The sequence below is a fragment of the Triticum urartu genome, chromosome 5A (genome assembly GCF_056163025.1).
Source record: "Triticum urartu cultivar PI428250 chromosome 5A, HENAU_Tu73, whole genome shotgun sequence".
NCBI lineage: Eukaryota > Viridiplantae > Streptophyta > Magnoliopsida > Poales > Poaceae > Triticum > Triticum urartu.
The window spans coordinates 134,145,359-134,171,822 of record NC_141877.1 but is presented as its reverse complement, the minus strand read 5'-3'; the positions used below and the strand labels follow the sequence as shown (position 1 = coordinate 134,171,822).

Here is a 26,464-nt window from a genome sequence, read left to right as displayed (position 1 = left end):
TATATACTAGTGCAAAAGTAAGTCAAGTGTTTTGTCAAAATAATTCTTACCTATTTTGACTTTTTATTAAAATATTTTAAAAAAAATCACCATATAGAGTGCATATACAACCAGGAAAACAAGTGTATTTCCCCTCCCACCGATCCATATAGTAGTACTAAAGTTGTGACAATTAATATGGATAGGAAAGAGTAAGATAATTGACATGTACTAAAGTGTATTTCCCCTCCCAGCCCAGGGCGACTCGGGCGCGACCAGCGATCCACGCACCAGCGCCGCTCTTACCCCTCCTCTCGCTGTGCTGCCGGGCGAAGCCCGTGTGGCCGACGGCGTTGGCGGGGCGCTCTCCCGTGGCGGCTTCCATCCTGTAGGGCAGCATGTTGGGAGGTGCGCTGGCACGCGCTGGGGCTCAGGATCACGGAGATCAGCGGCTGACATAGCGTCCTCACATGGGTGTGGCGGCGGTTACCGACGTCGTGGCCGTTTGGGGCTGCGTCGGGGGAGTTTGTCAGGCATGACACTGGCCAGATCCGGCCATCATGATCCAGGAGAGACTCGCGGTGGTTGGCCCTGCTATTCTTCGTGCTTCATAATTTCGATCTGCTTCATGCCGGCCTCCTCGATCTGGACACCGATGGGGTCTGGTCTTCCTCTTGGAGATCCCAGCTTTTGGCGCTTGGCATCACTGGACATCTATATCGCAATTGATCCGGTCGGGCACGCCCTCACCTTCGGCCAGAGAGTCTTCATGAGGGCATGGCGCGAAGCTTTGCTGTCTTGTCGGTGTCGTCGGACACGTCTAAGTATAGATTTCCATGGCGTTGACAGTGGTGAAGAAAGTCATGGTGGCTGAGATCGGAGACTTGTAATGGTGGAGAGGAGTTTTGGCTGCGTTGAAGACTGGCGGCACATGTTTTTTCCTGTGTGTCCGGTGTTGAGGACTTCCAGTAGCGGCCTTGGTAGGAGAGGGCAGCAACACAGGCGGACAACATTTTGGGGGGTGCTTCTTGAGTACCGAGCCGAGATCTCCAGGGTGAAAGCCCAAGATCTGGTCTTCATTGGTTGTACCTGGCAATGGTCTTGCGAAGGCATTGTTTTTGGGATCTCAGACTTTCTCCAGGGTAAAAAGTCAAGATCCTTGATCGGGTGACGACAATGCTTGTGCATTGTTTCCTTCTTGGAGGCGTCGTTTTTGGAGAACCTTTTATGTAGTCCGTGTGTTGTCTTTGGTGGTGGTTAGAGTGTTGTTAGTTTTTAATCACTGCGACGGGGTCTTTATTTTTATATTTCTCTTTTTTATTTTTATTTTTGGCTATGTGTATCCTTGATGTCTTTCGATGTTTTACTGATGCAGAGGCTGGATGTAATTGATATCTTTACGGTATTAATATATTTTCTTTATCGGAAATTGACATGTACCACGAACATAAAATTCATTCAGAAACATGAGACTTCTGTGCGACTAGTCCTATGACACGACGCACTAGTTTTATTTACCCATCACCTCGCTGAGAAGGCTGAGATGGAATTACTCAACGAGCTTGCGTCTCCTGTAGCATTTAGATGGCAGCTCCAGCCGCCGACACATCTTGTTGATTTTATAGCATAAATGTCTTCCGGTTGATGTCGAACTTGTCGGAAGAAGACAGTTGAGGCTCCTGCACGCCACTGAAGTTCACCGCCTTCCGGACGTGCGGTAAGATCGACGCAGGGAGGTCGCAGTGGATCTGGCTGTCGCGGTTGCAGTCTACGAGGATCGCCTTCGTCTTTTGAAGCAGCTGGCCGTAGGTGGGCGGCCGATGCGCGAACCACGCCGCAGCGAAGAAGCTGTACGTCAAGGCTCCCATGGCCATGGTCTCATGGCCGTAACCGTCCTGCGCATCTTCGTCGTCGGTGCAGCCGCTGATCAGGATGGCGTGACCGCCGCTCGTGTTCTTCCAAGCGCCATTTGAAGCGCTGTGATCAATCCACAGGGGTTTCCCGTTCCTAAATAATATGATCAGTGTTAATGATAGTACAATCAATGGTGCACGCCTGATTTATTGAAAGTAGTAACACTGGTACTTTTTGATCTGGCAGAGGTTGGGGAGATCAAGGACGGTGCCGCTGCGGCAGGCGTCGATGATGGCGTGGAGCCTGACGCCCTGCACGAGCGGGCGGACGATGGCCTCGTTGATCTCGTCGTCCAGGATGGCGCCGTTCAGCTGCCAGTCCAGCGGGCAGATGCTCTCGTCCTGGCCGTCCTGCTCGTCGCCGTCCTTGTCTTTCTCCTGATCACCGTGGCCGGAGAAGTGGAACACAAGGGAGTCCCCGGAGCTGCACCCATGCACCAGCCACCGCATCGCCACTAGGATGTTGGCCCTTGTTGGCCTCCTGTAGGGGTCGCGCTCTTCATCTGCGCGTAGCATTAGCAAGAGCAAGGACATGAACTCGAAGTACAGAGAAAACTTGGTGGATGCGATTCTTTCTCTTACCGGTAAGGACAAGGATGCAATCGCCTGGGAAGCCGTACTTGAGGGTGAGCAGGAAGCTCATGCACTTGACATCGTTGATGGGGCCGGGCAGCTCGGCCGCCGTTCCGGTGTAGTTGATGCCGACCAAGAGAGCGCGCTTGTTGCCGTGCCCCGGCGGGTACCCCGGGTGCGGCCTCGCCCGGCCAATGTTCGTGAACACGCTCCTGACGAAGCCGACGGCCCCGTGCACGACGGCGCCGTGCCGTTCGACGCGCGTCGCCCTGCGGCAGTGCGCGCACTGAACGGAGCTCGCGCCCCGCGTGACAGCCAAGCGCGCGCCGCACTGGCCGCACTCCATGGCCACTGGCCAGCGGCTTGTTCTGCCTCTGCCTCTGCCGCTGCCTTGCCTGTCTCGGTGACTCGACTCCATGTCCCTTTTATAGTGCCTGCCCAAGTGAAGCGCAAACGGCATGGCTTTGCATAGATGTTGAGCATCTTAGCAGGAGAATCCCTTCCGGACTTCTATAATGGGAGAATCGCATGCACTGCAGCACGATGAAGATTAACAAATTGACGGCGTGAAGAAGTTGGCATAGGATTCCGGCCGGTAACCACTGCCATAAGAAAGAGAGATATGCGACATTTCCCGTTGAAGTTCAGAGCTTTGCTGGCTGATATATTACAACTAGCACTATTAATTTGCAAGTTAGGTTCCCTGCCTAGCTTGGCTGCTCATATTTTTTTTCCTTGTTTCCAAAAGAGGGATAGCATATATCCCGGTTTCTGCATCAATTGATGCACACAACACTTGATTATTTATGCAAAATGTTTACAACAACCAGATAATAAAGTTGACATAAACACCACACTTGGCAGCAAGAGAGAGAAATAACACACAGAGTAAACATAAGATATAAGGCTTCATGTATCACAAACCCATTTACTAGGCCACAACCCATATCGCCTTAATATAGCCCGGACAGTATCCCATCGGTTGCACTCAGAGATCATTAACGGCCGGCTCTCATCCTACCAAATAATGACCATACGTGGATCCAATTGATAGCCTTGAAAAGGATGCAAATTGTTTGGAGCTAAACACACACACGAAAGATACATTAAACACACAACCATTGCAACAATTTTATATAGCCCGGAGTAAATTGCAAACCCCAATCCCAATTTAAGCCTTACTATTAGGACGAATACCCTCAAACTAGTGGCCAAACATATTCAAACTACTCCTAGGTGGTTGTAGATTGAAAGCAACATGAACTGTATGCCACAATAGTTTAGAGAGAGGGCATTACTCCTATAAAGGATTGGTGCGGAGCACCCTACGATCATCCCCATGGACACTACATCAACTCCCCAAGCACTAAGTGGACCGATGACGAGAGATCATGCACGTGCCATTGAACATGAGGGGAACTCAATCCTTAGTGATTCTCCTTTACCTATGTGCGAGACATAGTTGCTGATAGAGGTGAGGGTGTCCCGATCTTTCGATTAGATGATAACTATTGATTTGGTGGAGACGATTCGACTACAAACGTGCACGACGTTGCGCCTTCGCAACCGCTAAAACAATCTGACAATACCGGAGGCACGATCAGCTTGACCACGAAGGTCTATTCCTGCAAGCAAGAATATGATAAAGATGTCTGAATATTGTGAACATAGATGAAGTATAGAAAAAGCTACTAGATTGATCTACTTATATAGGAGCAAGGGGTGGCGGCCAAGGAGGTGGGAGGACGTCCCAAGGCAGTCTAAAACTAACCCTAGGTCATACAAGGCCCATCGGCCCAAGTGGAGGTGATGCAACAGCTTTGGACTTGTAGTTTGACTCAAATTCTGTTACAACGTCACATTGTTTTGTCAATATCACAACGCTCCAGACGAATTTGAAGGTGAATCCAATTGGTATGGAAAGAGCACATCTACTTTTCTACAAAAAAAGAATCACCCAACTCGGAGTGTAGATGAAATAGATATTGACGTTATGAGTCAGGTATGTCTATGCAGTCCGAATCTGAGTCCAGAATGTGAGAGACTTGGACTCTATCTTCTCTTGGCCCAAAAATGTCGTGAGAGGACTTTTTAAACACCACCTAAACTTTTCTTTTCCCCTTATCTTCATATGTGGATTGTACAAATGTCCCATACACCTGCAATTACACATGGCACAAAAGTCTGTGAAGTATTTTTGTGTTGGATAACATAAATAAATTATTGCATAGTTTGCGTTAGAAATCACCTCACAATTATGTGTATTTAATATTATTGGTTGTATCCAAGGTAGTCATGTCATCATCATCCACCCCTTCTTGAAAACCAAAGTTGTCCTCGGCGTTGCTTAATCTGAAATGTGGTTAACAAAAAAGACAAGATGTGCATGTTGTATATGTATATGTCATCCATTTTTACTTCTGTCGGTTTTTGCACATATGACACATGTATACATGAGTAACTTTCATATTTCATAAAATATAAAGCCAAAATATTATCACAAGAAGTAGAAGGCATCAAAATATTGCAACTCAGTTTGCACATATAATTGTAGCTCTTATTATTATCAAAAGATTGACAATGTTTATCATTAAACCATCCCAACATTGGTGAATAAAATTTAATTCCTTCAAATTTACATGCTACAATATGCTTAAATAAAAAACATGCAACAAGTCATTTGACACAGAATCATCACCAAGATTAGAGGTCATATCAAAATGATTAAACATTGGCACAATTATTTTCAAGCGTATTTGATCCAAATCTGAATTATTTTTCATTCACATGGGTCTTCTGTAGTTAATTTAATGGGTGCACTCGACATTGTTGATGTTGCAATTGTTTGATCACATGATAAAGTCAAATCATCAACATGATCCTCTAAAATAGATGGTGTGGTCAAAGTAGTGGATAGCTCATCATATGGTGCATTTAAATTTACAAGGCATTCATGATACTTATGTGGAGGTGGAAGATCAGTACCTTTGTCATTACCTCTTATGATCAACTCTAATGATGTAGGCACTCTTGGTGGTGATGTATCACATGGTGGAGGTGATGTAGTCCTCACAACAATGTATGTGGTTGTCATAGTATGCCTAGTAGTTGAAGGAACAATCGTATCAACTCTTGAAATGTGCACCGTGTGCTTGTTCTCCTTATGGGCAACACGTCGTTTTATTTCCTATCTAGCTTTGCAAACAAGACGAAACAAATTGTCCATAGGATAACACTCTTCATGAATTACTATCTCTTGAATATCACGGTTTAATCCTTCCCAAAATCTACCCATACAATCTTCTTCACTTTCTTCCAAAAATGAGTGCAACAAAGTAGTTTGTAAATCATCATAATATTTTGTTATGGTGTCAATGCCTTGTTTTAAATGTTGTAATTTTTTAATCATGCCACAAATATAATAAACATCAATGAATGTATCTCTCATCACAAGTTTTAAATCATCCCAAGTAGTAGGCATAAAATCAGAGTTTAACCGACAATATTCACTGCACCAAACTAAAGCAAAGCTACTGAAAGTACTAACCGCAGCTTGAAATTTTCCACGCTCATCAAAATTATGGAAAGCAAATATAGCATTTATTTCGTACTCCCGTTCAATATATCAATCAGACCTAAAACGACCATTAAAGGGTGGCATGAAAACATTAACCTGATTATGCGCATTCTATTGTCGTTGCTCCTCTTATGACGGTTGTTGTATTTTCTTAGGTGGTGGCAAGTCTCCCACGATCGATGAAGCCCGAGAACTAACAACTCTGGAACCTGTCATAATTAGTAGAAAACAAGAAAAAAATCGTGAATAATGTTCCTATGAACTACTAGGATGTGATGGTAATACGCTCACACCATAGCAAATATCAATGTCTTACAAGTTCTTACCATGCAGCAGGTGGTGACCGGCAACTAGCGGTGTCGAATAACTCCGAAGATTGAGTAAAACGATTGCTAGGTGAATGTGTGTATATATGGTGTAGAAATATATGGAGTTTGGAAGGCTTAAATACATGGTAGTGAAAGATTAGCAATAGTCAATTCAGAGATGCAATGTTGAATACACGCTCAATGACGGTACTGTGCTGGTCCTAGACTAGACCGGACTAGGGACGCGAGCCTAGACAGTAATGAGGTCACGGCGTTGCACAACTAGCATCAATAAATGATATGAAGTGAAGGAAATGTGCCCTAGAGGCAATAATAAAGTTGTTATTTATATTTCCTTATATCATGATAAATGTTTATTATTCATGCTAGAATTGTATTAACCGGAAACTTAGTACATGTGTGAATACATAGACAAATAGAGTGTCACTAGTATGCCTCTACTTGACTAGCTCGTTAATCAAAGATGGTTAAGTTTCCTAGCCATAGACATGAGTTGTCATTTGATGAACGAGATCACATCATTAGAGAATGATGTGATTGACATGACCCATCCGTTAGCTTAGCACTTTGATCGTTTAGTTTATTGCTATTGCTTTCTCCATAACTTATACATGTTCCTATGACTATGAGATTATGTAACTCCCGAATACCGGAGGAACACTTTGTGTGCTATCAAACGTTACAACATAACTGAGTGATTGTAAAGATGCTCTACAGGTGTCTCCGATGGTGTTTGTTGAGTTGGCATAGAACGAGATTATGATTTGTCACTCCGATTGTCGGAGAGGTATCTCTAGGCCCTCTCGGTAATGCACATCACTATAAGCCTTGAAAGCAATGTGACTAATGAGTTAGTTACGGGATGTTGCATTACGGAACGAGTAAAGAGACTTGCCGGTAACGAGATTGAACTAGGTATTGAGATACCGATGATCAAATCTCAGGCAAGTAACATACAGATGACAAAGGGAACAACGTTTGTTGTTATGCGGTTTGACCGATAAAGATCTTCGTAGAATATGTAGGAACCAATATGAGCATCCAGGTTCCGCTATTGGTTATTGACCGGAAATGAGTCTCGGTCATGTCTACATAGTTCTCGAACCCGTAGGGTCCGCATGCTTAACGTTCGATGACGATATGTATTGTGAGTTATGTGATTTGATGTATCGAAGGTTGTTCAGAGTCCCGGATATGATCACGGACCATGACAAGGAGTCTCGAAATGGTCGAGACATGAAGATTGATATATTGGAAGGTTATGTTTGGACACCGGAAAGGTTTCGGATATGTCCGGGCATTTTCCGGAGTACCGGGGGGTTATCGGAACCCCCCGAGGGGTTAATGGGCCTTCATGGGCTTTAGTGGAAGAGAGAGGAGGCGGCCAAGAGGAGCCCCCCCCCAAGCCCAATCTGAATTTGGGAGGGGGCCGGCCCACCTTTCCTTCTTCCCTTTCCTCCCCCCTCCTAGTTGGACTAGGAAAGGGGGGAACCTACTCCTACCTACTCCTGGTAGGAGTAGGATTCCCCCCTTGGGGCGCGCCCTATGAGGTCGGCCGGCCCCCTCCTCCACTCCTTTATATATGGGGGAGGGGGCACTCCATAGACACACAGTTGATTTCTTAGCCATGTGCGGTGACCCCCTCCATAGATTCCCACCTTGTTCATATTGCCGTAGTGCTTAGGCGAAGCCCTGCGTCGGTAACTTCATCATCACCGTCAACACGCCATCGAGCTGACGAAACTCTCCCTCGGCCTCAGCTGGATCTAGAGTTCGAGGGACGTCATCGAGGTGAACGTGTGCAGATCGCAGAGGTGCCGTGCGTTCGGCACTTGATCGGTTGGATCGCAAAGACGTTCGACTACATCAACCGCGTTACTCAATGCTTCCGCTTTTGGTCTACGAGGGTACGTAGACACACTCTCCCCTCTCGTTGCTATGCATCCCTAGATAGATCTTGCGTGATCGTAGGATTTTTTTTTTTGAAATACTACGTTCCCCAACATGAAGTAGCTCTGGATAACAAGATATAAGTGAAGATCACAATGGCAGTAAAGATAATGATGATAAATAGCTATCAAGTAGGATATACCAACAACTCTCTCTCCAACTTTACTCTGGAAAAGTTTGTGCCAATTTTATGATAATTTGTCTCAAGAATTACACCGACTCAAGCTTTCAAACGCAAAAAGAATCACTCAATTCCGAGTTGATATGAGGAGTCAAAAAAATTCTAAAACTAGCCTGAAAAACTGGAACAATCTATGTTCGCGAACTTCGGAGGCCAAAAAGACCTATTTAGAAGCCGATTTTGAGGTGTCAAATTTTGACATAGCTTTTGCAATTATCTAGATGGGGCTCGTCGTTAGCTTTAGTTTGAGTATTTGTGGAGCCAAAACGGAGTTCGTATGAAAAAGATATGGCTACTTTACTTAACAGTGCGCAAAACATATTCGAAACCGAATTCAAGTACGAGATTGGGTCTAGATAGATCCGAATTTTATTTTCTTTTTCTTGTCTCTTTTTTTCTCACATTTTTTCTTTCTCTTTCTCTACTTTTTTTCTCTAACTTTTCTTTTACTTTTTTCCTCTTTTTGTCACTCCCACTTTCCAAAACAAACTATAAGATGCAGATTGGATCAAGCGAAGATGTCAACGACATCAAGTATGATTATGTCAATGAACGATGGGTAGAATGTGGTGGAAATTGATGGATGGGGTGGTGGACAGTGGAATGGATAACGATGCAGTGGCGGCGTGTGAGGGAGTCCTGGATCAAGGGGTTCTCGGGCGTTCGGTCTGTGTGACATGGGCCGGACTAATGGGCTATGAAGATACAAGATAGAAGACTCTCTCCCGTGACCGGATGGGACTCTCCTTGGCGTGGATGGCAAGCCTGCGTTCGGATATGAAGATTCCTTTCTCTGTAACCGACTTTGTACAACCCTAGTCCCCTCCGGTGTCTATATAAACCGGAGGGTTTAGTCCGTAGAGGCAATCATAATCATACCGGCTAGACTTCTAGGGTTTTAGCCATTACGATCTCGTGGTAGATCAATTCTTGTAATCCTCATACTCATCAATATCAATCAAGAAGGAGGTAGGGTATTACCTCCATCAAGAGGGCCCGATGGTAAAACATCATGTCCCCTGCCTCCTGTTACCATCAACCTTAGACGCACAGTTCGGGACCCCCTATCCGAGATCCACCGGTTTTGACACCGACATTGGTGCTTTCATTGAGAGTTCCACTGTGTCGCCGTCGGTGTTGGGAAATGTAGCAATAATTCAAAATTTTCCTACGTGTCACCAAGATCAATCTAGGAGATGCTAGCAACGAGAGAGAGGGAGTGCATCTTCGAACCCTTGAAGATCGCTAAGCGGAAGCGTTGCAAGAACGCGGTTGGTGGAGTCGTACACGCAGTGATTCAGATCGCGGTCGATTCCGATCTAAGCGCCGAACAACGGCGCCTCTGGGTTCAACACACGTACAGCCCGGGGAAGTCTCCTCCTTCTTGATCCAGCAAGGGGAGAGGATAAGTTGAGGGAGAACTCTGACAGCATGACGACATGGTGGTGACGGAGCTCATGGTTCTTCGGCAGAGCTTCGCCAAGCGTGACGGAGGAGGAGGTGTTGGAGAGGGGGAGGGCTGTGCCAGGGGAAGGGTTTGGCAGCCCTCCCACCCCCCCACTATTTATAGGGGAAGGGGAGATCCCCCCCTGTAAGTGCATCTAGTGCCCCTTAGTGATTTTGGTGTATTGAAGACTTATAGGTTAAGGGACTAATGCATTTGTGAGTGTACACGGGTCTATAAGTCTATGAGGAGTTTGATATTTACAGACAAAGCCGACCCCTAAAAATGAAGTTCTTCGACTGAAGACTTTGGATCATTGAAGACTTTCTAAAGACTTTGAAAGTGAAGAAATTGGTGTGACCTTGAAGACTTGGTATTCGTTCGAGGAACATGAAGCGTGAAGACTTTTGTTTTCGTAGTTTCATTTTCTCTTTCTTGAGTCATAGGAAACACCGTACTGTTAAAGGGGGTCGAGGAAATACTAAGGACAAATTTCCATGTGATGCTCAACTCAAAATCCTACACCTACCAATCCCTTCGAGTGAAGCCATTGGAAATCTCATATAGTTCAGTCAATTTCTTCAGTGACAGAGACGAAGTTCTTCTGGTCTCTAAGGAATTTGTCATGACTGAGGAGTTAGGAATTCGCCAGTGCGGATTTCCTACACAGTGAGGAACATGATAGCCCTGAGGATTTTGCTACTCAAAATTCCGACCGTTGATGTGCTATGCGCTAGCTGTCCCAAAATATCTATCAACCTAACGGTCATATCATTGAAGGGCATTTATGTCTTATCATGTCGGGCTGCTCCCTAGGCTATAAATAGCCGCCCCCTACAACCACTAGCTGGTTGGCTGCTCCGAGAGAAACTGACACTTGTCATTTGAGAGCAACCCATCCTCCGAGGACTTTGAGCGAAAATCATCAAGTGAGAAAAACCCAAAACCCAAACACCTACAAACCCCAAGTGATTGAGCATCACTTGAAGAGATTAATCCTGCGTGGATCCGACGCTTGTTACCTTTGAAGACTGTGCTTCTTCCAGACGGTTAGGCGTCATGGTCTAGAGCATCCAAGAGGAATTGTGGATCGCCGAGTGACCAAGTTTGTGAAGGTTTGGAAGTCGCCTGAAGACTTACCACGAGTGATTGGGCGAGGTCTGTGTGACCTTAGCTCAAGGAGAATACGGTGAGGACTGGGTGTTCTGAGCTGCGTGTTTAGGACTGGGTGTCCGGGACTGTGTGTCCTCGAGTTTAAATACTCAGCTGCTCCAACCAGACGTACAACTGAGACAGCAGTTGGAACTGGTCTACCAAATCATTGTCTTCACCAAGCTTACTGGTTTCATTTCCTCAACTCTTTCATTTCCTCATAATTGAGTTGTGTACTTGTTCATATCTGTGTTTGAAGACTTTAACTGAAGACTTTCTCAATTTCCTCAGTTCAATTTCTTTAGTCTGTTTGTCTTCATCCTGTGTTATCCTGTGCTTACGCTTCCTATACTCTGTGCCTGTCTTCATTTCATCATGATGACTATGCTTGTATTCTGTTATGTTTACTGTTGAGTACTTATTCCGCTGCTAGTAGTTCTTCGCTAAGAAATTTCCTCACCGGCAAATTCCTCAGTGAAGAATTTCATAAAAATCGCCTATTCACCCCCCTCTAGTCGATATAACGCACTTTCAATTGGTATCAGAGCAAGGTACTCCCTTGTTCTGTGTGATTTTGGTTTAACCGTCTGGAGTTTTAGTTATGTCGACCGCAGGTATGATGAAAGTGACATGCCCCATCTTTGACTTTCAATTGGTATCAGAGCAAGGTATGACGAAAGTGGAAGGCCATGATGAAGAAACGCCTCATGGCGATGAACAGCGAGCTATAGACCGTCACTGAGATTGGTCTGACCGATCTGTGCAAAATGGCAGAAGCTGATGACATTCACAAGTACACTCTTCTCAACCTCACGGCGAAGGATGTCATCTGTTCAAGTCTGTCACAAAATCAGTTCAGGAATATCATGCATCTCGATCATGCGAAGCTCGTCTGGGACCGTCTCTCTGAGGTCTATTAAGGTCATCGAACCTATCATGATCCTTGGTTTGAGGACTTCAAGGAATCTCTCAAAGCGATGACATTCGAACCAGAATCATCATCTTCTGCATCATGCCTTATGGCAAAAGATGCTGAGGTAGCTGAATGCTACCTATCCGAGTCTAGTGATGATGAATCTGGTGATGAATTTGGACCCAGTTATGTCAAACTTGCTTCCCTTGCCACTAAACAACAAAGAGCTTTGGAAAAAGTTTACTACATGCTAAATAAGAGCGATGATATGTTGGGTGAAGAAATGGATCAGTCAAAAGCTTTGGCTGAAAGTCTTCAGAGACTTCATACTAAGTATGACACCCTTCAAGATCAACATAACACTCTTTTATCTGATCATGAGAAGCTTTCTTATGAATTTCATCAAATAAAGCAAGATCTTGAGAAGCTAAGAGTGAGTTATGAAGATATTTGGAAGGAGCGTGATTCATTACTTGCTCAACAAATCAGCGCTTCTCAGGAAGAATTTGTTCCTCCATGTTTGAAATGCATTGAATGTGAATCTGCTAATTCTTCACCTGAATGTTCAAATGCTGCTAATGTTTCAAATTCTTCACATGCCTCTGCTGTCACTAATTCCTCATCTGAGGACATTGCTAGTATCACTGACGATGTAGGGCTGAAGGAATTGTACATGACAGGCATGTACAAAAGCCTCAAAGGGCATCAGACTCTTTGTGATGTGCTTAAAAAGCAGATCCTCAATAGGAACCCTAGGAAAGAGGGTATTGCTTTTGAGAGAAAACTCAATGCTGATGGTACATATTGGAAGCCTGAGCAGTACCCCAAAACTACATGGGTTGCTGCAAAGGGACCTCCAGTTGATCCATCTAACTTATCTGGATTTACTTGTGAATCTCCTCGTTCTGATGACGAGTCATTTGACTCCAACTATAAACTGTTCAAAAATCAGAATGGTGAAGTATTTGCTAGATATGTTGGCACTAACTGCAGGAACGGTCCCCCTATGAAGAAAATCTGGGTTCCCAAAAGATGCCTTGAAAATCTTCAGGTGAATGTCATCATGACGCCACCTGTGAAGAATAGGAACCCCAGATCAAATGCTTCATATGGACCAAATTCTTCATATGGATCCAAGTCCTCATACGGACAAAACTCCTCACATGGATCACATTCCTCAAAAGGATCAAAGTCCTCATATGAACATCATCGTGCTAACCCGTCTGTTTCGCAGGGAAGATCTAAGGATTATGGATATGTGCATTATTCTTCAAATTATTATTTCCATAAGTCCTCGAAGAATTTCTCTGCTTACTCTTATGCTTATTCTAACCCCTCTTATGTGAAACGAAATGGACTGGCTTCTATGCCATCCTTCTCGTATGGAGCTCACAGAATGATGAAATCTTTGCCACCCCTTCAGATTTGGGTGGTGAAGAAAAAAGAACTAATCTCTTCTGCAGGGTCAGGTCTCCAGACGTACGTAATCGTCTGAAGAATTTGCTAGAGACCTAAGCATTACTGATAGGACGTAGGCTAATCATGAAGAAATGAACTTTCATTTCTCATGTCCTCATATTTCTTTATCTGTTCTTTTGCTTGATAAAATTGATCTGATGAATTGATGTCATATTCTTCACTTATGAAGTATATGAGTTTGTAAGCTGCACTAATTCATCTGCAGGATGATCAACCCAAAGCCACTGAGTGGGTCCTCGATAGTGGATGTACAAACCACATGTTGTCTTTGGCAAGTACCGTTGTGTTGTGGTTATGGAAGCTGACAATTCCAAAGTCTTCGAAGGCTTTAGGAGAGGAGACATGTATATTGTTGATTTCTCTACAGGACCACAACCAGCCGTGTGCTTACTTGCAAAAGCCACGACTTGGTCATGCAGGCATGAGAAATTTGCACACATTTGCGAAGAAGAAGCATGTCATTGGCATCGAGAATGTCAAATTCCTCAAGGATCACCTGTGCGGAGCCTGTGAAGCTGGGAAGATGACAAAGGCCAAGCATCCAGCGAAGACTATCATGACCACTACTCGACCATTTGAATTGCTTCACATGGATCTCTTCGGTCCTAATCATTATTCTGCTATTTCAAATGAATCATCTCAATATGGCTTTGTTATTGTTGATGATTACTCTCGTTATACATGGGTACACCTTGTTACTTACAAACATGAAGTGCAGGAAGTCTTCAAACGATTTTCCTCGAGGGCTTCAACCAACTTTGGTGTGAAGATCAAGCACATCAGAAGTGACAATGGCACTGAGTTCATGAATTCTGGTCCCGATGACTATCTTGATGAACTTGGTATTACTCATGAGTTATCTGCTCCTTACAGTCCTCAGCAGAACGACGTCGTGGAGCGCAAGAACAGGACTCTTGCTGAGATGGCTCGCACTATGCTTGATGAATACAAAACGCCTCATCGGTTCTGGACTGAGGCAATTGATACTGCGTGCCACATCATCAACAGAGTATATCTTCATGAATTCTTCAAGAAGACTGCCTATGAACTCCTCACTGATAAGAAACCCAATGTAAGTTATTTCAAAGTCTTCGGTGCTAAATGTTGGATAAGAGATCCTCATCACAACTCAAAATTTGCACTGAAAGCACATGAAGGTTTTATGCTTGGTTACGGAAAGGACTCGCACACCTACAGATTTTCAACAACGTTCTTCACAAGGTTGTTGAAACTGTAGATGTGCGGTTTGATGAAACTAATGGCTCACAAAGAGAGCACCTACCTACTGTGATAGATGAACCAGCACCTGAGGAAACTATCAAGTTCAAGGCTACTGAGGATGTCATTCCCACTGAAGAATCTGCTGAAGAATTCATTCCAGAGCATGAAGAACGTCGAGCTAATGCACCTGAAGAAAATGCTGAAGAAAATGGTGCTGAAGAAAACGCTGATCAAATTCTTCAACGACAACCAGCTCATACTCGCATTGCAAAAGAAGTGCAAGTTGAAAAGATCATCAATGACATCAAAGCACCAGGTCCTCTCACACGCTCAAAAGTTTCACATTTATCTAAATTTTGTGGGCACTATGCTTTTGTCTCTATTACAGAGCCCACTAAGGTAGATGAAGCATTTCTGGAGCCTGAGTGGATTCAGGCCATGTAAGAAGAATTACATTAGTTCGAGCTCAACAATGTCTGGGAACTGGTCAATCGTCCAGATCCTCGCAAGCACAATATCATCGGCACAAAGTGGATCTACCGCAACAAGCAAGATGAAAATGGCCTTGTGGTGAGGAATAAGGCACGGCTTGTAGCTCAAGGCTACACACAGGTTGAAGGAATTGATTTCGATGAAACTTTTGCACCTGTTGCTAGACTTGAGGCTATTCGCATATTACTTGCTTATGCTAACCATCATGATATCACTTTATATCAAATGGATGTGAAAAGTGCATTCCTCAATGGTAAGCTTGAGGAAGAAGTATATGTTGCTCAACCCCTAGGTTTTGAAGATCCAAAGAATCCTGACAAAGTATTCAGACTCAACAAGGCCCTCTATGGCCTCAAGCAGGCCCCACGGGCGTGGTATGATACTTTGAAGGAATTCCTCATGACGAAAGGCTTCAAACTCGGTTCACTTGACCCTAGTCTTTTCACTAAATCTTATGATGGTGAATTGTTTGTGTGTCAAGTATATGTTGATGATATTATCTTTGGCTGTACTGACCAACGTTATAGTGATGAATTTGCCTATATGATGAGCGAATAATATCAAATGTCTATGATGGGAGAGTTGAAATTCTTCTTAGGTCTTCAAATTCGTCAACAACGCAATGGCATATTCATATCTCAGGAGAAATACCTCAAGGATGTACTGAGGAAATTCGGCACGCAAGATTGCAAATGCGTCAAAATTCCTATGCCCACAAATGGCCATCTGTGCACTGATGAAAATGGTATTGACTTCGATCATAAGGTATACTGCTCCATGATTGGCTCTTTATTGTACTTATGTGCATCTAGGCCAGATATAATCCTTAGTGTTTGCATGTGTGCCCGATTTCAAGCTACACCGAAGGAATCACACCATAAGGCTGTGAAGCATATTCTTCGATATCTAGCTCACACACCAACACTTGGATTATGGTACCCCAAGGGCTCGGCTTTTGATCTCATTGGATATTCTGACTCTGACTATGCTGGTGATCGTGTGGACCGCAAGTAAACATCTGGTATATGCCATTTCCTCGGACGATCTTTGGTCTGTTGGTCCTCGAAGAAACAGAACTGCGTCTCACTATCTACTGCTGAAGCTGAGTACATTGCCGCCGGTTCTTGCTGTGCCCAATTGCTATGGATGAAGCAAACTCTCAAGGACTACGGCGTCAACATGAAGAATGTGCCTCTCTACTGTGACAATGAGAATGCCATCAAGATTGCTCACAACCCAGTTCAGCACTCGAAGACAAAGCACATTCAGATTCATCATCATTTTCTTCGTGATCATGTGTTGAAGGGCAACATTTCTATTGAGCATGTGAAGACTGAAGAACAGCTAGCCGATATCTTCACAAAGCCCTTGGATGAGAAGAGATTTAGCAAGTTGCGGTGTGAGCTAAATATCCTAGAATCTTCGAATGTTCTTTGAAAAGGACATTCATCCTAACACTTATGCAAAATTGATGACTTAGATGTGCAACACATGAAGAAACGTTTTTCTTCAATCAATGAAGAATAACACTCTTAGTGTGAAGAAATTAACGAAGAATTTGATTCTCAGAACCCTACGATAATTGTACGCGGTGTCTGAAATCATCATTCTTATATGGTGGGTCACGCCACCACCAAAAGTTGAAATTCCTCAATTGTTCATATTCTTCAACTTTGCATTGTCTTCACTGTTTCCGTCGTTTTTCTTCATTGGCTATATATGAGTTTATGTCCTCTACAACATTCACTTATTGCTAATTCTCCAAGTTGGTTTTTCTGTTAAGTGAATGTGATCGGACCCTTCCCCTCTATGCTATACTCAACCCAATCTATTCACAAATTCTTCATGTGCGTTCTATTTGAAACTCGTTCAAAATCTTCACTGTGTCCTTGTCAGCTGAAGAAATTGCGAACAAAACTTTAAAACCTATCTTATCTAAATTTTCGGCTTTGCCGCTCAAACCGTTCCGCATCCCACGATACACTTATCCATTCACCCACGATCACACACGATCTCCACCTCTCAGTACGTGGGTGATACATGTCATGCGAATGAGAAGGGTCAGGGGCACATTCGTCCAATTTCTTCGGGCGAGCAGTTTTTCACCATGGCTATAAATACCCCTCCTTCCATTCCTCACTTCTTTTACTCCGCTCGATCTCTCTCTCCAGCTCGAGCTTCTCAAACCCTAGCGCCACCGCTACTTCATCGCCACCGGTGAGGAAGAGCTTCACTGCCTCGACCTCGTCGCCGACGTACTCGTGCCGACCGCGGAAATCTTCACTCCGCCGCCGCCGTAGCCGTCTTCCTCCGCCAAGTTAGGGCGTGGAAGATCTACACAGACGAACTCCATCTCTACACCTCACTGTTCATCGTGTTCTTCATCCAGGGTAATTAAAAGTTACTTTTACTGCCCTCGTTGATTCGAATGATTATCTTCAAAATCTTCAAAGGTGTTTTTCTTCATAGCTTCACACACTAAACACCTCACAAGTCAACTGTTCTTGATTCGTTTCTCTAAGCATCATTTTTCTTCAAGATTCCTCAATTGTGTGGATCTTCAATCTATACAACTCTGGAACCTAAGACAAAGAACGCTTAGTGAAATTCTTCAAGACTCATCTGGTCAAATTCCTCAAACTTGTTCTTTTTGAAAAACCCTCTGAGAATGCATATGACCTCTCCAAATTCCTCGCAACTATACTCTGTTCACAGGTACACATGTCAGCTGCTGAATCACTAGGTTCTCATCAACTTAACTCATTTGCAGCGTTCCTCGAAGAAAAATTGCATACTTCTTCAAAGAATTCGATTGTTCAAATTCCTCAACTGAAGAAAATGGCTGATGGTAAAAGGCCACAGAAAGGAGGAAAGAAGCCTGAGGTCATGACTGCCTTTGAAATCCCTGAGGACATATACAAAGATTACTGCACTCCTGATGAGGCCAAGTTTGGAAAAGAGGACAAAAATCAGTGCAAGGTGCGCATCCAGAGGATAGAAAGGAGATGGGCAAGAGAATGGAGGGAGTACATGTATGTAACTCCAAAGTACATGAAGAAATTCGCACTCAATCCTCCATGCCCAAAAGCTCCATTGGCACCTGGCCAAATCGCTGATCCCACCAGCCTCAAGCGCGGTGAGGACTATCCTGATAAATGGGCGAAGCGCCAAGCCAAGTTGGCTAAGCAAGCCAAAGAAGCAGTGAGGAAATTCAATGAAGACTCTGCTGCTGCTGCTGCCTCTGCTGAGGCCTTTGCTGTCAAGCCAAAGAAGGCTATGTCAAAGAAGCCTACGCGCAAGCCAAGTGCTTCACCAACAATGCCCTCAAGGCCAAATTCCTCAGCAATGCCCTCACGGCCAGAATCCTCAAAGCCCTCACGGCCAATTCCTCATGCTGCTCCTGTTCCTTCAAAGTGCTAAGCTCCTCCACCAAAGCCTTCAGTTGTTCCGACTAAATCCTCAGCACCTGTGCATCTCGCCTCATGCCAAAGGACTGCAAGCATCTCCATTGCCTCAGGTGTCTCAGCTAGTTCCTCGGCTGCACGAAGTTCCTCAGCTGTCCCCTCACTGCTGAAGACAAAGACCACTGCTGGACGAGGTCCTCGCCCAAGTCCTCAAAAGAAACAAGTCGCTTTCCAAGTGCCGTCTGAAGAAGACGAAGCTGATGATGATGAACTTGCAGAAATCATCAGAGACAGGCAAGTCAGAGCCGCTAGAGCCAAAGGATCAGAGGTGCCACTGCTTTTGGATCCCAAGTTGATCCTCGACTATATTGATGTCTGGCACAAGGACCCCAACACTCCCATGCCTGACTTCAAGCTGACTCCTGGCCAAAGTCACATGCTAACCCACTTCATTCAAGAAGAAAAGTGGAAATTTGAGAAGGACAAGCAGATCAAGAAAGCGCAGTACAAGAAAGAGCGCTATCTGAAGAAAAACGTTGTCTCTATGAAAACTGAAGAACTTGTCACTATTCAGACTGAGATCAAGAAACTCAGTGATGACTTTGACGCATATCGCACTGATTGGCTTGGAGCCAAGGTTCGTTTTGTGAAACTTGCGGATAACTTCACTTCCAATGTTGCAGCCCCAACGCAACAGGAAATTCCTCAGGCTGAAGCATCTGCTCAGCCTACTGAAGAAAATGCCAGCACCGCTGATGACAATCAGGCTGCTGAAGAAAATGTGAGTTCCAGGGCTGATGACTGCATTCCAGCCACTGAAGAAATTGCCAGGGCACCCACTAGTGGTGCGCCTGAAGAAAATGAAAAACTCAGGGCAACTACATCAGTTGTGCCTGAAGAAAATCAACCAGATTCCTCAGCTGCTCCTGCACCAACTTCAACTCCAATCCTTCCATCTGCATCAGATGTGAAGAAGACCAAGGCTCCAGAGCGTGCTGCAGTGCAGAAAAGGAAAGCATCAGCTGCTTCAGATTCTTCAGCTCTGAAAAAAATGAAGCCTATGACAAGTTCATTTGCAAATCCGATTGATGTTGTTCCCATCTCAACCAGGCCATCAAAGGACCTTGTTCTTTTTGATGAAGAATATGTGATCCCCAACGGATCAGATGAAGAAACTCCTTCTGCTACTTCGTCAGAGTAGATTGATGAAGAAATTGAAGTGGATGCGATCCCTTCAACACCTGTCATCTCCTCGCCCATGCCTCAGTTCACAGCTGAAGAGGCTGGCGTTGAAGAAATGGAAGATGAAGATGTGGACGTTGGCTACTCCACACCCATAATCAGTGATGAATTCTGGGAAAGTCAGCATCCAAACTCTCCAATGTTCACCCCTCTACAGCAAATTCCTCAGTCCCCCACACAAACTGTTCAAATGGGCTATGAAGAAACTCATCCCACTACATCTGTCCATGAGGAAATTCCAGCCACTAGCGCTGAAGAAACTGCTACTGCTGAACAACCAACGACGCAGACTGCCACTGAGAAGGAACCAGAAATTCCTCAACTTGAAGAACCTGCGATTGAGATTCCTGAGGTTGTGATGCAACTCACTGACACTCCTCTGCCAAAGCCAAAGGATCCATTCTCATGAAAGAAAAAGTTCAAGGCTGATGATTTCTTCGGCGAGCACGTATTCTTCGAAGACTACAACCCCTATAACTCTGCTCGCATTAGGAAGAGGCGTTTCTGGACTGCTAGTCAAGCCAATTTCTATTCCTAAGTGATGTTCAACACGGAGAAAATCTTCTACCATGAGCATATTCCTCACGTGGATATGGAATCTCTTCCGTGCTTCGCACCAGTCCTCAGTGTTCTTCACGATGCTGGACTGCTAAACTTTCGCTCTGACATCTGTGTTTGGAATGAAGAACTGATTCTTCAATTCTATGCAATGCTGCACATCACCGGAGATGCTGAAGATGTGAATTCATGGGTGTTGGACTGGATGTCTGAAAACACTCACTACACTGCACCAGCATCTGAATTGCTTTGTGCTCTACCACTCAGTCCTCCCCTTGAAGAAGCTCGCTGCATCTACAGTGAACCTGAGCTCACACATCATTACATGAAGGTGCTGATGAAACCTTTGAAGCCAGGTCAAGCACCAAGAACCAAATTCCTCGTGAAGGAATTGATGTACGTGCCCAGAATTGTCTATCATATTCTTATGAGGACAATCAGTCCTATCAAAGGCCACGACTCATCTGATGAGGAAATTGTTGGCATCATGAAGAATCTGGTATTCAACATCGTTCATGGCATTCCTATCAATTATCACGATTTCTTCATGAGGACTATGGCAAATGTTGCACTGTCTCCGTTTGAGCTGAAGCCTTATGCACCTTGGATTATGAGATTCCTCGGGACAAGGTCTTCACTCAACTACAAAGCTGATTTCCAGAATCACCTCAGCTACTTGCCCCCAATTGAAGTCCTCAAGCAGACATATTCCTCAATTGATGGAAAGGGCAAGGCACCAGCTGTAATAGATGAAGGCATTCATCCATTGGATGGTCAGTTTCACAAAGCTACATCTTATTCCACCAATGATGACTCTGCCACACATGACTCTGCCAATGCACCCAAGTCCACTCCTCAAGCCACTGCTCCGCGCGTGATGAATGACCATGAACTTCTGCTTAGTCTTCACCAGAAGGTGGATCGAAATCACAAATGGGTTAAGCGTCAGTTTGGTTCACTTCTTCACAACATGACTGCCACACACAATGCAGTGAAGAAAAACCATTACTACCTCCATCAAGTCTTCGGTCGCACCTGAGCAATCCTGTCACATCTGTATGGTGAAGAAGATCTGAAAAAAATGGGTCTCAATGAAGATTTTGACTAGTCTGCACCTCCACCGAAGAAATTCAAGAAGATCAAGGTTCCTTCTCTGGTGGCCAGCTCATATTCTTCATCGCGCGACACTGATGAAAATGAAGACTTGGACGACACTGCGGCAGGCCCTACTATAACAAACGACCCCAACAACGCTGGCGCTCCTTCATCAACTTGATATTCTTCAGGGGCGTTAGTCCTCATATTCGATCCTTTTGGTCATTTGATGACAAAGGGGGAGAATTTTGAGTTAGTCTTCAAGCGGGTCTTTCTATATGGGCGTTTTTTTGTTAAGTTACAACTCTCGTTCTTCTGAAACTTTATTGGATCAAGTTGTAAACTTAAACCCGATGGTGCTCTGATACTTTTGAGACATTTTTCTGCATGCTTATTCCTCGTTAAATATTATTGCACGCATGCTAAATTACATCAGTCACCATATTTCATCATGCATTTCAAATTCTTCTCTGTTATATGTCAAATGCGTGTATGAATTACAAGATATAGGGGGAGATCTCCATGATTCAATTCTTCAAGTGTGCATTGCTTCAAAAGCAAATTCCTCACTATGCACATCTTCGGGGGGAGCTCTTCTATATTTTGCAATCAAATTCCTCAATATCAGTATTTACACTTCATATGTTTATCCCCGTTGAAAACTTAACCTATATTGTCATCAATCACCAAAAAGGGGGAGATTGTAAGTGCATTTAGTGCCCCTTAGTGATTTTGGTGTATTGAAGACTTATAGGTTAAGGGACTAATGCGTTTGTGAGTGTACATAGGTCTATAAGTCTATGAGGAGTTTATATTTACAGAGAAAGTCGACCCCTAAAAATGAAGTTCTTCAACTGAAGACTTTGGATCACTGAAGACTTTCTAAAGACTTTGAAAGTGAAGAAATTGGTGTGACCTTGAAGACTTGGTATTCGTTCGAGGAACATGAAGCGTGAAGACTTTTGTTTTCGTAATTTCATTTTCTCTTTCTTGAGTCATAGGAAACACCGTACTGTTAAAGGGGGTCGAGGAAATACTAAGGAAAAATTTCCATGTGATGCTCAACTCAAAATCCTACACCTACCAATCCCTTCGAGTGAAGCCATTGGAAATCTCATACAGTTCAGTCAATTTCTTCAGTGACAGAGATGAAGTTCTTCTGGTCTCTGAGGAATTTGTCCTGACTGAGGAGTTAGGAATTCGCCAGTGCGGATTTCCTACACAGTGAGGAACATGATAGCCCTGAGGATTTTGCTACTCAAAATTCCGACCGTTGATGTGCTATGCGCCAGCTGTCCCAAAATATCTATCAACCTAACGGTCATATCATTGAAGGGCATTTATGTCTTATCATGTCGGGCTGCTCCCTAGGCTATAAATAGCCGCCCCCTACAACCACTAGCTGGTTGGCTGCTCCGAGAGAAACTGACACTTGTCATTTGAGAGCAACCCATCCTCCGAGGACTTTGAGCGAAAATCATCAAGTGAGGAAAAACCCAAAACCCAAACACCTACAAACCCCAAGTGATTGAGCATCACTGAAGAGATTGATCCTGCGTGGATCCGACGCTTGTTACCTCTGAAGACTGTGCTTCTTCCAGACGGTTAGGCGTCATGGTCTAGAGCATCCAAGAGGAATTGTGGATCGCCGAGTGACCAAGTTTGTGAAGGTTTGGAAGTCGCCTGAAGACTTACCACGAGTGATTGGGCGCGGTCTGTGTGACCTTAGCTCAAGGAGAATACGGTGAGGACTGGGTGTTCTGAGCTGCGTGTTCAGGACTGGGTGTCCGGGACTGTGTGTCCTCGAGTTTAAATACTCACCCGCTCCAACCAGATGTACAACTGAGACAGCAGTTGGAACTGGTCTACCAAATCATTGTCTTCACCAAGCTTACTGGTTTCATTTCCTCAACTCTTTCATTTCCTCATAATTGAGTTGTGTACTTGTTCATATCTGTGTTTGAAGACTTTGACTGAAGACTTTCTCAATTTCCTCAATTCAATTTCTTCAGTCTGTTTGTCTTCATCCTGTGTTATCCTGTGCTTACGCTTCCTGTACTCTGTGCCTGTCTTCATTTCATCATGATGACTATGCTTGTATTCTGTTATGTTTACTGTTGAGTACTTATTCCGCTGCTAGTAGTTCTTCGCTAAGGAATTTCCTCACCGGCAAATTCCTCAGTGAAGAATTTCATAAAAATCGCCTATTCACCCCCTCTAGTTGATATAACGCACTTTCACCCCCCAGATCCCATCTACAAGGAGGGCGGCGACCAAGGGGGGTAACTTGCCCCCCAAGTAAGGTGGACACGCCCCCACCCCCTAGCGTTTATAACCCTAGGCGCCTTAGGCCCCTTGGGGGGAGAGCGCACCAGCCCACCAGGGGCTGGTTCCCTCCCTTGTTCAGCCCACTAGGCCCACCGGGGTAGGTGGCCCCACCCGGTGGACCCCTGGACACCTTCCGGTGGTCCCGGTACAATACCGATAACCCTCAAAACCATTCTGGCGACTGAAACTAGACTTCCCATATATAAATCTTCACCTCCCGACCACTCTAGAACTCCTCGTGACGTTCGGGATCTCATCTGGGACTCCGAACAACCTTCGGTAACCACATAATATTCCCCATAACAACTCTAGCGTCACCGAACCTTAAGTGTGGAGACCCTACGGCTTCGGGAACCATGCAGACATGATAACCCACAAGTATAGGGGATCAATTGTAGCCTCTTTCGATAAGTAATAGTGTCGAACCCAACGAGGAGCTAAAGGTAGAACAAATATTCCCTCAAGTTCTATCGACCACCGATACAACTCTACGCACGCTAGGTTTCAAAAAAACTCTACGCACGCTTGACGTTCGCTTTACCTAAAAAAAGTATGAAACTAGCAGTACTTTGTAGGTGTTTTTGGATAGGTATGCAAGAATATAAAGAGTACGTAAATAAAAACTAGGGGCTGTTTTAGGTAAATAAGCAATAAAGTTAGTATAGCGAGTGTGGAAAAGTGGTGGTAGGAGTTGCGAAATTGTCCCTAAGCAATTGACTACTTTACTAGACCGATAGCAAGTTTTATGTGGGAGAGGCCATTGCTAGCATGTATCCCTGACTTGGAATTCTATGCACTTATGATTGTAACTACTAGCAAGCATCCACAACTACTAACGTCCATTAAGGTAAAACCCAACCACAACATTAAGATATATTGGTCCCCCTTCAATCCCGTATGCATCAATTTCTTTGCTAGGTTGAAGCTTCTGTCACTCTTGCCCTCCAATACATAGTCCTATCAACACACAACTAACCCTATGGTGTGATCCATGCGCGCGCTCATATGATGGGCACCAAATGACAGCAACATAACCACAAGCAAATTAAATCAATCATAGTAATTCACCAATCACCGATAGGACAAAGAAAATCTACTCAGACATCATAGGATGGCAACACATCATTGGATAATAATATGAAGCGTAAAGCACCATGTTCAAGTAGAGGGTACAGCGGGTTGCGGGAGAGTGGACTGCTGTAGATAGAGGGGGGAAGGTGATGGAGAGGTTGGTGAAGATGACGGAGGTGTTGGTGAAGATCGCGGTGATGATGATGGCCCCGGCGGTGTTCCGGCGCCACCGGAAGAGAGGGGGAGAGGGGCCCCCTTCTTCTTATTCTTCCTTGACCTCCTCCCTAGATGGGAGAAGGGTTTCCCCTCTAGTCCTTGGTCTCCATGGCATGGGAGGGGCGAGAGACCCTCCGAGATTGGATCTATCTCTCTCTGTTTCCGCGTTCTGGGATTCTGCCCTTTCACCGTTTCTTGTATATCCGGAGATCCGTAACTCCGATTGGATTGAAACCTTCGCCTAGTTTTTTCTCCGAAAATTAGCTATCTTGCGGCCAAAGAAGAGCAAACACCGCCTTACGGGGGGCACGAGGGTCAGGGGCGTGCCCCCTGCCTCGTGGCCCCCTCGGGCACCTTCTCGGGTTGATTCTTCTTCCCATATTTCACAAATATTCCAAAAATCTGTTTTTATCCCGTTTGGACTCTGTTTGATATGGATTTTCTGCGAAACAAAAAACATGCAACAAACAAGAACTGGCACTGGGCACTGGATCAATATGTTAGTCCCTAAAATAGTATAAAAAGTTGCCAAAATTATATGAAAGTTGTAGAATATTGGCATGGAACAATCAAAAATTATAGATACGACGGAGACGTATCAGCATCCCCAAGCTTAATTCCTGCTCGTCCTCGAGCAGGTAAATGATAAAAAAATAATTTTTGATGTGGAATGCTACCTAGCATAATCTTTATCATGTAATCTAATCATGGCATGAATATTAAGACACGAGTGATTCCAGCAATAGTCTATCATTTGACATTAAGACAATAATACTTCAAGCATAGTAATAAAGCAATCGTGTCTTTTCAAAATAACATGGCCAAAGAAAGTTATCCCTACAAAATCATATGGTCTGGCTATGCTCCATATTCACCACACAAAATATCCAAATCATGCACAACCCCGATGACAAGCCAAGCAATTGTTTCATACTTTTGACGTTCTCAAACCTTTTCAACTTTCATGCAGTATGAGTTGTTGCAATATGGAGTATGAAACAATTGCATTATAAACAACACTACCCACTCCATCAGCTCCAACTACTTCATCGGAAGCCTTCGTCCTTGGAGTTCTATCTACACCACCTCCCGAAGACCAAGCCTGAGAGATGCATAGCACTATGCATTTTCAAATTTTTTTGGTAACTTGTTGCCAAAGGGGGAGAAATATGTATAGATCATAGGCTTTGAGAGAGAGTGTCTTGCTTTTTATCTCTCTTGCTATTTTGGTTGAACTACTTTATTGTGTGCTTGTGTGAGATACTTTATGTCCTTGTGAGATACTTATATGATCATGTGGTTGATCATATGCTACCTTAATGTTTGGTTGAATGATGCTATCCTTTA

General features: G+C 44.4%; 1 protein-coding gene across 1 annotated transcript; it reads right to left on the bottom strand.

Moving 5' to 3' along the window:
- Positions 1–1,364: 1,364 nt before the first annotated feature.
- LOC125555762 (metacaspase-1) lies at positions 1,365–2,871 on the bottom strand. The gene is made up of 3 exons (XM_048718617.2): positions 2,475–2,871; positions 2,065–2,395; positions 1,365–1,986 (listed from the first exon to the last, which is right to left on the bottom strand). The coding sequence occupies exons 1-3, from the start codon at positions 2,809–2,811 to the stop codon at positions 1,599–1,601; spliced, it is 1,056 nt and encodes a 351-aa protein (XP_048574574.1). The 5' UTR covers positions 2,812–2,871; the 3' UTR covers positions 1,365–1,598.
- Between the last annotated feature and the right edge of the window lie 23,593 nt (positions 2,872–26,464).